Source organism: Coregonus clupeaformis, unplaced genomic scaffold (genome assembly GCF_020615455.1).
Source record: "Coregonus clupeaformis isolate EN_2021a unplaced genomic scaffold, ASM2061545v1 scaf0312, whole genome shotgun sequence".
Classification (NCBI taxonomy): Eukaryota; Metazoa; Chordata; class Actinopteri; order Salmoniformes; family Salmonidae; genus Coregonus; species Coregonus clupeaformis.
Window position 1 is genome coordinate 136,664 of NW_025533767.1, and position 12,311 is coordinate 148,974.

General features: G+C 43.6%; 1 protein-coding gene across 1 annotated transcript in view; it reads left to right on the plus strand.

Annotated features, from left to right (window-relative positions):
• Nucleotides 1–12,057, plus strand: part of LOC121559493 (C-type lectin domain family 6 member A-like) — a 49,675-nt gene extending 37,618 nt beyond the window's left edge. Inside the window, exons 3-6 of the mRNA XM_045214779.1 lie at nucleotides 8,788–8,889; nucleotides 11,214–11,371; nucleotides 11,565–11,674; nucleotides 11,796–12,057. Coding sequence (XP_045070714.1) covers nucleotides 8,788–8,889; nucleotides 11,214–11,371; nucleotides 11,565–11,674; nucleotides 11,796–11,928 — 503 coding nt within the window. The 3' untranslated portion in view covers nucleotides 11,929–12,057. The remainder of the gene's footprint in view (nucleotides 1–8,787; nucleotides 8,890–11,213; nucleotides 11,372–11,564; nucleotides 11,675–11,795) is intronic.
• Nucleotides 12,058–12,311: the final 254 nt, after the last annotated feature.

Here is a 12,311-nt window from a genome sequence, read left to right on the forward strand (position 1 = left end):
TTGAAAATGTTGTTGAAGACACTTGCCAGTTGCTCATCGCATGCTCTGAGTACTCGTCCTGGTAATTTGTCTGTGAATGCTAACCTGTTTAAAGGTCTTAGTCACGGAGAGCGTGATCACACAGTCGTTCGGAACAGCTGGTGCTCTCCTGCATGGTTCAGTGTTGCTAGTCTCAAAGCAAGCATAGAAGGTATACTACATGACCAATTGTATGTGGACACCTGCTCGTCGAACATCTCATTCCAAAATCATGGGCATTAATATGGAGTTGGTCCCCCCTTTGCTGCTAGAACAGCCTCCACTCTTCTGGGAAGACTTTCCACTAGATGTTGGAACATTGCTGCGGGGACTTGCTTCCATTCAGCCACAAGAGCATTAGTGAGGTGAGGCACTGATGTTAGGCGATTAGGCCTGGCTCGCAGTCGGCGTTCCAATTCATCCCAAAGGTTTTCAATTGGGTTGAGGTCAAGGCTCTGTGCAGGCCAGTCAAGTTCTTCCACACCGATCTCGACAAACCATTTCTGTATGGACCTCGCTTTGTGCACAGGGGCAATGTTATGCTAAAACAGCAAAAGGCCTTCCCCAAACTTTTGCCACAAAGTTGGAAGCACAGAATCATGAAGATTTCCCTTCACTGGAACTAAGGGGCCTAGCCCGAACCATAAAAAAACGTCCCAGACCATTATTCCTCCTCCACCCAACTTTACAGTTGGCACTATGCATTCGGGCAGGTAGCGTTCTCCTGTTATCCGACAAACCCAGATTCGTCAGTCAGACTGCCAGATGGTGAAGCGTGATTCATCACTCCAGAGAACACGTTTCCACTGCTCCAGAGTCCAATGACGGCGAGCTTTACACCACTCTAGCCGACGCTTGGCATTGCACATGGTGATCTTAGGCTTCTGTGCGGCTGCTCGGCCATGGAAACCCATTTCATGAAGATCCCAACGAACAGTTATTGTACTGATGTTGCTTCCAAATGCAGTTTGGAACTCGGCAGACAATTTTTACTCGCTTCAGCACTTGGCGGACCCGTTCTGTGAGCTTGTGTGGCCTACCACTTCACAGCTGAGCTGTTGTTGCTCCTATACATTTTCACTTCACAATAACAGCTCTCACAGTTGACCGGGTCAGCTCTAGCAGGGCAGAAATTTGACAGAATCCACTCATTTGAAGGGGTGTCCACATACTTTTGTATATATAGTGTAACTAGCTTGTCTGGTATGCTCGCGTCACTGGACAGATCGCTGCTGGGTTTCCCTTTGTAATAGTTTTCAAGCCCTGCCACAACGAGTGTCAGAACCTGTGTAGTAGGATTCGATTTTGGTCCTGTATTGAAGCTTTGCCTGTTTGATGGTTCATCGGAGGAGGTAGCGGGATTTCTTATAAGGGTCTGGATTAGTGTCCCGCTCCTTGAAAGTGGCAGCTCTAGCCTTTAGCTCACTGCCGATGTTCCCTGTAATCCATGGCTTCTGGTTGGGATATGTACGTATGGTCACTGTGGGGAAGATGTTGTCGATGCACTCATTAATGAAGCCGGTGACTGATAAGGTAAATTCTTCAATGCCATTGGATGAATCCCAGAACATATTCCAGTCCGTTGTAGAGAAACAGTCCTGTAGCTTAACATTCACTTCATTGCACCACTTCTGTATTGAGCGCGTCATTGGTACTTCCTGTTTTAGTTTTTGCTTGTAGGCAAGAATCAGGAGGATATAATTATGGTCAGATTTGCCAAATGGAGGGCAAGGGAGAGCTTTGTATGTGTCTCTGTGTGTGGAGTAAAGGTTATTTAGAGTTTTTTTCACTTCCAGTTGCACAGGTGACGTGCTGGTAGAAATGAGGTAAAACAGATTTCAGTTTTTCCGCCGCCACCGTTCTGTCCAACCGGTGTATAGAAAAACTGCTAGATTCATATTTACCTTGTCCTTGTTCAGTCACGACTCGGGGCATACTTGTATTTCACTGTACAGCCTTACCTATGGATTGTGGGGCAATGAAAGGGGGTATCAGTCTACTCAGTTACACACATAGAACACAACTGTGAAGAGTTTACACAAATATTAGGATTGTGGGTTAGTTAGATCACAAACATGTCTAAACTACAGTTGTTGAGTGAAAACAGAAAGAAGACAAAGAGATCTGTCAGAAGATGGGAACAACAAGCAGGATCATGTGGATCAACACTGTTAGGAAATCAAAGCATCTCTGAATCATCCATGCTGTGGGTTTCAGATAAATAGAAGCATGATTTACTTTTTTTATATGTTCACTGTAGGAGGAAATGGACTTGTGGAAGTGACTCAATTCTGTGGAAGAGCCACAACTAATGTTTACTCATAGTGACGCAAGAAAACACACCGATTTCCTTTCCTCACCAAGTTAAAGTGTGCAGAGGGGGTCTTCATAAGGTGATCATGTAAAGGTTGTGATGTTGCAGTTTCTGTGTATGTGTGTATAATTTTATTTCCACTTCAGAACAAGATGCCCCTTGACACTGATCCTAGCTTGAAAATTACAAAGGTTAAGACAACAGCGTCACAATAATGCAGGTTTGCTAAACACAGAAGCACAACATCGCAAGACTTCCTTGAACACTTGCGAAACAGACCAAACAGACAAGGCAGGCGTTTGTGGAAGTCAATGAGAGATGTGAAAAATTCTTCCTTAGTTGTTAATTTTCTCAAAATCTTAAGGCACAACCTAGATTCAAGCCAATGTCTTAAATAGTTCTACATGTTATTACTCCAACCTCATAAATTTGACAAAAACAACTTTATTTGGCCTGTACAAGATGACCGTTAGACCCAATGACCTGTTTTTGCGCATGAGCTTCTCTAGCCAATGTCGCCATGACATCGCCTACAAATGTGATCAGGGATTTCTATTGGAGTAGCAGTTTTAGCATCTCTTCATACTGCACTGTCTTCGCAACCGCTCTGAATCAAGCATTGTAGCAATGCTGCCTAGGCAGAAGGGAAGCGGTCCGAGCAATTTTGACAAAAACAATGTATATATTTTTGTTGTGCAAAATTGGTAGAATCTTAATTCGAATGATTCACAGCTGTAATTGCAGCAAAAGGTGCTTCCACCAAGTATTAACTCAGGGGGGTGGAGACTTATCCAATTATGATATTTCAGTTTTCTTTGTTCTATAACTTTGTTTCACTTTGAAAATGTGGAGTACGTTGTGTAGATCTGTAGAAAATAAATCAAATTAAACCCTTTTAAGATGTCATTTTAAGGCAGCAAAATGTGATAAAAGATCAAGGGGGTGTAGACTTTCTATAAGCACTGTCCTGTAGCATAGTAGGTCTATAAAAACCAGCCACGACATCGGCGTCTCGCTTCCAGACAAGCTACACACCTTCTTCGCCCGCTTTGAGGATAACACAGTGCCACTGACGAGGCCCACTAACAAGGACTGTGGCCTCTCCTTCTCCGTGGCCGACGTGATTAAGACATTTAAGCTGTTAACCCCCACAAGGCTGCCGGCCCAGACGGCATCCCTAGCCGCGTCCTCAGAGCATGTGCAGACCAGCTGCCTGGTGTGTTTACGGACATATTCAATCTCTCCCTTTCCCAGTCTGCTGTTCCCACATGCTTCAAGATGGCCACCATTGTTCCTGTACCCGAGAAAGCAAAGGTAACTGAACTAAATGACTATCGCCCTGTAGCACTCACCTCTGTCATCATGAAGTGCTATGAGAGACTAGTCAAGGATCATATCACCTCTACCTTACCTGTCACCCGAGACCCACTCCAATTTGCTTACCGCCCCAATAGATCCACAGACGATGCAATCGCCATCACACTGCACACTGCCCTATCTCATCTGGACAAGAGGAATACCTATGTAAGAATGCTGTTCATTGACTATAGCTCAGCATTCAACACCATAGCACCCTCCAAGCTCATCATTAAGCTCGAGGCCCTGGGTCTGAACCCTGCCCTGTGCAACTGGGTCCTGGACTTCCTGACGGGCTGCCCCCAGGTGGTGAAGGTAGGAAACAACATCTCCACTTCGCTGATCCTCAACACTGGGGCCCCACAAGGGTGCGTGCTCAGCCCCCTCCTGTACTCCCTGTTCACCCATGACTGCGTGGCCAAGCACGCCTCCAACTCAATCATCAAGTTTGCAGACGACACAACAGTAGTAGGCTTGATTACCAACAATGACGAGACCGCCTACAGTGAGGAGGTGAGGTCTCTGGGAGTGTGGTGCCAGGAAAATAACCTCTCACTCAACATTAACAAAACAAAGGAGATGATCGTGGACTTCAGGAAACAGCAGAGGGTGCACCCCCTATCCTCATCGGACGGGACCGCAGTGGAGAGGGTGGAAAGCTTCAAGTTCCTTGGCGTACACATCACTGACAAACTTAAATGGTCCACCCACGCAGACAGTGTGGTGAAGAAGGAGAAACAGAGCCTCTTCAACCTCAGGAGGCTGAAGAAATTCGGCTTAGCACCTAAAACCCTAACAAACTTTTACAGATGCAAAATTGAGAGCATCCTGTCAGGCTGTATCACCGCCTGGTACGGCAACTGCACCGCCCACAACCGCAGGGCTGTCTAGAGGGTGGTGCGGTCTGCCGAACGCATTACCGGGGGCAAACTACCCGCCCTCCAAGACACATACAGCACCCGATGTCACAGGAAGGCCAAAAAGATCATCAAGGACATCAACCACCCGAGCCACTGCCTGTTCACCCCGCTATCATCCAGAAGGCGAGGTCAGTACAGGTGCATCAAAGCTGGGACCGAGAGAATGAAAAACAGCTTCTATCTCAAGGCCATCAGACTACCTCTTTAAGGAATACCTGGAATAGTATAAAGTAATCCTTCTTCCCCCACCCCTCATTAAAATAAAATATTTTAAAATATATTTTAAAAAAGGAGGTTGTCCCACTGGCTATCATAAGTTGAATGCACCACTTTGTAAGACGCTCTGGATAAGAGCGTCTGCTAAATGATGTAAATGTAAATGTTAAATAGCCATCGCTAGCACATTAGAGGCTGCTGCTGCCTATTGAAATCACTGGCCACTTTAAGAAATGGAACACTAGTCACTTTAATAATGTTTACATATCTTGACTTTCTCATCTCATATGTATATACTGTATTCTATTCTATAATATTCTACAGTATCTTAGTCTGTCATTGCTTGTTCATATATGTATATATTCTTAAATCCCATTCCTTACTAGTTTTGTGTGTTTTAGGTATATGTTGTGAAATTATTAAATATTACTTATTAGATATCACTGCACTGTCGGAGCTAGAAGCACAAGCATTTCACTACACCCGCTTTAACATCTGCTAAACACGTTTATGTGACGAATACAATTTGATTTGATTTGATTTGATTTAATATGTTACACCAAAAACACCTCCTCAGTCATTTCTTATCTGAAGAACTCAACAGCACTGTAGGCAGGATATATGCTTTGATTGAAACAAAATAGGCCTATAAGAAAGGCTAATAGTTATGTTAACACCATCTGGGTTGATTACCTCACAAAACAGTAATTCAAGAAGATCTAAATGCATATTCCCATGAAAATGATTGAGATGATTGGAATGGAGTTTGGACATTTCACCAGTAAAACGTGAAGAATTATCATTCAAGATTGACAGTGATATTTGCCTATTTTGAAATTAGGTATGCCTAACTTGGTGTTTTGAGGTTATTAAAACATACGTTTTTCTTGAGACAAACTTTGAGAAATTATGACATCATTCTTTTTTTTTTGTGCTCCCTCACCTAAAGAAATATCACTACACCACTAGTTACAGTGGCTCCTAAAGACATGATTGACATCAGGAAAAGAGGGTAGACTATCAGCTAATCATTGATTTTGATGATTGATGTTAATCTGCTAGTTAGCTAGCATTTTATTATTTACTGATTGTGATTAGTCTTCAATGCTCTTAAATAATAACTTCATAATATAGCCTAATGTTCATAATCTTCTAACTCATGATATATGGCTGGCTTGTGGCTTGTGTGGATATTTGAGTGGCTATATAGTGGTTAGCTAGAGTCTAGACTACCTGTGTTCTTAATTTGTAAAATCGGGATTTTGCCGCAACAAAAAGTGAGCATGAGAGGGGGGTGACCCGGGGAGAGAGGGGAGCTCCCCCCTCCTGGTCAATACCTTTTAGTTTTAAAGTTAATTTCCTGAAATGTTACACATTTTGCCACAAGGAGTAGAGAAAAGGTTGCCGTGTAAAGCAAGCTTTCTGCTATTCTAACCATTTTGCCATGGACTAGAGAGACATTTTTGCATTTTTAAAGCACATTTCCTGCAATTCAACACATTTTGTCAAGACTTATGACATGTTAATGATATATGAGTGAGAGTGACAAAATAAGTAAATGGGGAACCACGGGAGGCCAGGGCCCCTGGGCACATATCCTATGTGACCGGGTTGGTATTCGGCCAAGATTACAAAGAGTTTAGATAGCTGGCTAGACTATTTGACAATCTAAAAATGGTTAGCTGACAAGGAGTGACTGACAAGGAGGGACTGACATAACAAGAGAAAAACTGCTGATGCACAACCAAATTTCCAAATTGCCCATTGTGTATTCACATTGTGTATTCACATTGTGTATTCTCTACTAAGTTGAGACCCCGACTGAGTGGTTGCTTTCTCAGATCTGTTTTCAAATAGTTTTAAAGAGTTGTCATGTTTTGGGATCTGTATTCAAAAAGTTGTAGTGACCTCCAAAGAAACAATTTCTTCCCCGGAAAAATAGTTACTTTCCACAAAGTATAAGTAAATCTAAAGATACAGTGGGGGAAAAAAGTATTTAGTCAGCCACCAATTGTGCAAGTTCTCCCACTTAAAAAGAAGAGAGAGGCCTGTAATTTTCATCATAGGTACACGTCAACTATGACAGACAAATTGAGAGAAAAAAAATCCAGAAAATCAAATTGTAGGATTTTTAATGAATTAATTTGCAAATTATGGTGGAAAATAAGTATTTGGTCACCTACAAACAAGCAAGATTTCTGGCTCTCACAGACCTGTAACTTCTTCTTTAAGAGGCTCCTCTGTCCTCCACTCGTTACCTGTATTAATGGCACCTGTTAGAAGTTGTTATCAGTATAAAAGACACCTGTCCAGAACCTCAAATAGTCACACTCCAAACTCCACTATGGCCAAGACCAAAGAGCTGTCAAAGGACACCAGAAACAAAATTGTAGACCTGCACCAGGCTGGGAAGACTGAATCTGCAATAGGTAAGCAGCTTGGTTTGAAGAAATCAACTGTGGGAGCAATTATTAGGAAATGGAAGACATACAAGACCGCTGATAATCTCCCTCGATCTGGGGCTCCACGCAAGATCTCACCCCGTGGGGTCAAAATGATCACAAGAACGGTGAGCAAAAATCCCAGAACCACACGGGGGGACCTAGTGAATGACCTGCAGAGAGCTGGGACCAAAGTAACAAAGCCTACCATCAGTAACACACTACGCCGCCAGGGACTCAAATCCTGCAGTGCAAGACGTGTCCCCCTGCTTAAGCCAGTACATGTCCAGGCCCGTCTGAAGTTTGCTAGAGTGCATTTGGATGATCCAGAAGAGGATTGGGAGAATGTCATATGGTCAGATGAAACCAAAATAGAACATTTTGGTAAAAACTCAACTCGTCGTGTTTGGAGGACAAAGAATGCTGAGTTGCATCCAAAGAACACCATACCTACTGTGAAGAATGGGGGTGGAAACATCATGCTTTGGGGCTGTTTTTCTGGAAAGGGACCAGGACGACTGATCCTGTAAAGGAAAGAATGAATGGGGCCATGTATCGTGAGATTTTGAGTGAAAACCTCCTTCAATCAGCAAGGGCATTGAAGATGAAACGTGGCTGGGTCTTTCAGCATGACAATGATCCCAAACACACTGCCCGGGCAACGAAGGAGTGGCTTCGTAAGAAGCATTTCAAGGTCCTGGAGTGGCCTAGCCAGTCTCCAGATCTCAACCCCATAGAAAATCTTTGGAGGGAGTAGAAAGTCCGTGTTGCACAGCGACAGCCCCAAAACATCACTGCTCTAGAGGAGATCTGCATGGAGGAATGGGCCAAAATACCAGCAACAGTGTGTGAAAACCTTGTGAAGACTTACAGAAAACGTTTGACCTGTGTCATTGCCAACAAAGGGTATACAACAAAGTATTGAGAAACTTTTGTTATTGACCAAATACTTATTTTCCACCATAATTTGCAAATAAATTCATTAAAAATCCTACAATGTGATTTTCTGGATTTTTTTTCCTCATTTTGTCTGTCATAGTTGACGTGTACCTATGATGACAAATACAGGCCTCTCTCATCTTTTTAAGTGGGAGAACTTGCACAATTGGTGGCTGACTCAATACTTTTTTTCTCCACTGTATCTCAGGTCTGACACGCACACAGACACACACAAAGACAAATACTTACACATGACACAAAAGCACTGAAAAATGCTAATTAATAGTAAGTCCCAGTGGAAGTTTTTTATAATGATTTTACCTTGAATGTAAATATGCAAATAGGTGTATGTTTTCAGTGTATTTAGATGTATTAATGTAATTGTGTGCTTCTAACATGTTATACTGATATGGTAACCTCCTCTAAAACAGAATGGAGAAACAGTCCTCTTGTATATGGTCATGTACCAACCCCACCCCCTTCTACGTGTGTTTGTGTGTTTTTGTGTGAGTGTGCGTGTGTGGGTATGTGTGCATGGTTACGTTGTGTATGTGTGTTCTCACATCAGAGTGTATCTCCTCAGGACCTGAGGATTCAGGGAGAAGACTCTACAGGATGGTTGCTGTGAGCTTTGGGATGCTGTGTGTTCTACAAGTCACGCTCAACATCTCCCTGAGACCAGTCTGTGAGTGTATTGTTATCTAATCATTACACTATATCAGACTTTCACAAGGTCCCAAATTCAGATGAATGTTGTTATCTCAAATCAAATCAAATTTTAATTGGCCACATGCGCCGAATACAACAGGAGCAGACATCACAGTGAAATGCTTACTTACAGCCCTTAACCAACAGTGAATTTATTTATTTGTTATAAAAAAAGTAAAATAAAACAACAACAAAAAAGTGTTGAGAAAAAAAGAGTAGAAGTAAAATAAAATAACAGTAGGGAGGCTATATATACAGTGGGGTACCGGTGCAGAGTCAATGTGGGGGGCACCACTAGTTGAGGTAGTTGAAGTAATATGTACATGTGGGTAGAGTTAAAGTGACTATGAATAAATAATTAACAGAGTAGCAGCAGCGTAAACAGATGGGGCGGGGTTTGGGGGTGCAAATAGTCCGGGTAGCCATGATTAGCTGTTCAGGAGTCTTATGGCTTGGGGGTAGAAGCTGTTGTGAAGTCTTTTGGACCTAGACTTGGCACTCCGGTACCGCATCCCGTGTGGTAGCAGAGAAAACAGTCTATGACTAGGGTGGCAGGAGTCTTTGACAATTTGAGTGCCTTCCTCTGACACCGCCTGGTATAGAGGTCCTGGATGGCAGGAAGCTTGGCCCAAGTGATGTACTGGGCTGTACGCACTACCCTCTGTAGTGCCTTGCGGTCGGAGGCCAAGCAGTTGCCATACCAGGCGGTGATGCAACCAGTCAGGATGCTCTCGATGGTGCAGCTGTATAATTTTTTGAGGATCCATGCCAAATCTTTTCAGTCTCCTGAGGGGGAATAGGCTTTGTTGTGCCCTCTTCACGACTGTCTTGGTGTGTTTGGACCATGATAGTTCATTGGTGATGTGGACACCAAGGAACTTGAAGCTCTCAACCTGTTCCACTACAGCCCTGTCGATGAGAATGGGGGCGTGCTCAGTCCTCTTTTTATCCCTGTAGTCCACAATCATCTCCTTTGTCTTGGTTACGTTGAGGGAGAGGTTGTTTTTCTGGCACTACACAGCCAGGTCTCTGACCTCCTCCCTATAGGCTGTCTCATCGTTGTCGGTGATCAGGCCTACCACTGTTGTGTCATCGGCAAACTTAATGATGGTGTTGGAGTCGTGCCTGGCCATGCAGTCATGGGTGAACAGGGAGTACAGGAGGGGACTGAGCACGCACCCCTGAGGGCCCCCCGTGTTGAGGATCAGTGTGGCAGATGTGTTGTTACCTCACCCTTACCACCTGGGGGGCGGCCCATCAGGAAGTCCAGGAACCAGATGCTGAGGGAGGTGTTTAGTCCCAGGATCCTTTACTTAGTGATGAGCTTTGAGGGCACTATGGTGTTGAATGCTGAGCTGTAGTCAATGAATAGCATTCTCACGTAGGTGTTCCTTTTGTCCAGGTGGGAAAGGGCAGTGTGGAGTGCAATAGAGATTGCATCATCTGTGGATCTGTTGGGGCGGTATGCAAATTGGAGTGGGTCTAGGGTTTCTGGGATAATGGTGTTGATGTGAGCCATGACCACCCTTTCAAAGCACTTCATGGCTACAGACGTCAGTGCTACGGGTCCTTGGGCACGGGGACTATGGTGGTCTGCTTGAAATATGTTGGTATTACAGACTCAGTCAGGGACATGTTGAAAATGTCAGTGAAGACACGTGCCAGTTGGTCAGCACATGCTCGGAGTACACGTCCTGGTAATCCGCCTTGTGAATGTTGACCTGCTTAAAAGTCTTACTCCAATCAGCTACGGAGAGCGTGATCACATAGTCATCCGGAACAGCTGGTGCTCTCATGCATGCTTCAGTGTTGCTTGCACAGTCCCTGTGTAACTAAATTCCTCCTCTGTTAGACATGTTCAAGGAACTAGCAAACCACATCCAAGATATTCTGTCCACTTTTAGCAGACTGTGTAGACCTTCAGTTTTTAACGCCTGTCACTTACAGTAGCAGTAAGAAATGACCTTTTCAACAGTAGCTATATGTATCAATCCTTTCTAGATAACAGAGGCATGGAAGATAAAACCCATGTGACTGCAGAGAGAGACCAGCTACAGACCAGTTACAGCACACTGACTAAAGAGAGAGACCAGCTACAGACCAGTTACAACACACTGACTAAAGAGAGAGACCAGCTACAGACAGGTTACAACACACTGACTAAAGAGAGAGACCAGCTACAGAAGGAGAGAGATGATCTCATGAGAAAGTTCTCTATTCTGAGAGAATTCAGCTAATCAGTGATCATAACATCACATGCCTAATATGCAGTCAACTTGTGTTTGTATTCTTCAATAATAGGTGCAAATCATGAAGATCATACCTGTCCTGAAGGCTGGCAGAAGTTTGAATCCAGTTGTTACTTCATATCTACTGAGAAGAAAACCTGGAGGGAGAGCAGACAGGACTGTCTGGAGAGAGGAGCAGACCTGTTCATCGTAAACAGTGATAAGGAACAGGTGAGTGAATGAGTGAGTGAGTGAGTGAGTGTGTGAGAGAGAGAGAGAGAGAGAGAGAGAGAGAGAGAGAGAGAGAGAGAGAGAGAGAGAGAGAGAGAGAGAGAGAGAGAGAGAGAGAGAGAGAGAGAGAGAGAGAGAGAGAGAGAGAGAGAGAGAGAGAGAGATACAATGTTGACTTCTGTCACAACAACAGACATTCATCAATGGGTTTAACGAAGTCCCTGAAGCTTGGATTGGTCTGACTGACTGTGTTACTGAGGGGACCTGGAAATGGGTGGACGGCACCACACTGACCACCCCAAGGTAAGACTATACTGCTCTAATTACACTGACCACAGTGTAAGGAGTAGGACTGATTCTCTGTGTTGTTCATACTCTAGGTTCTGAGAGAGTGGCCAGTCTAACTCTGTCGTTTCTACTGCAGGTATTGGATGAGAGGAGATCCTAGTGGTGGTGTACGTGAGAATTGTGTTTTGTTCGGTCACAGGTCATCAGGCCAAGGAACATGGCATGACTATCCGTGTTCATATAACAGTTACTGGATCTGTGAGATATAGTTATCTCTCGCTCTCTCGTAGTTATCATGTTGATGGTCGTGCTGAACGTCATGATGCCAACTACAGTGCTTTCAGAAAGGATTCACACCCTTTGACTTTTTCCACATTTTGTTGTGTTACAGCATGAATTTAAAATTGATTAAATGGAGATTTTATTGTCACTGGCCTACACACAATAACCCATAATGTCAAAGTGGAAATATGTTTTTCTTTTTTTTTATTACAAATTAATAAAAGATTTCAAGCTGAAATGTATTGAGTCAGTAAGTATTCAACCCCTTTGTTATGGCAAGCCTAAATAAGTTCAGGAGAAAAAAATGTGCTTAACCTTGACACATAATAAGTTGCATAGACTAACTCTGTGTTAAAAACTAGTGTTTAAT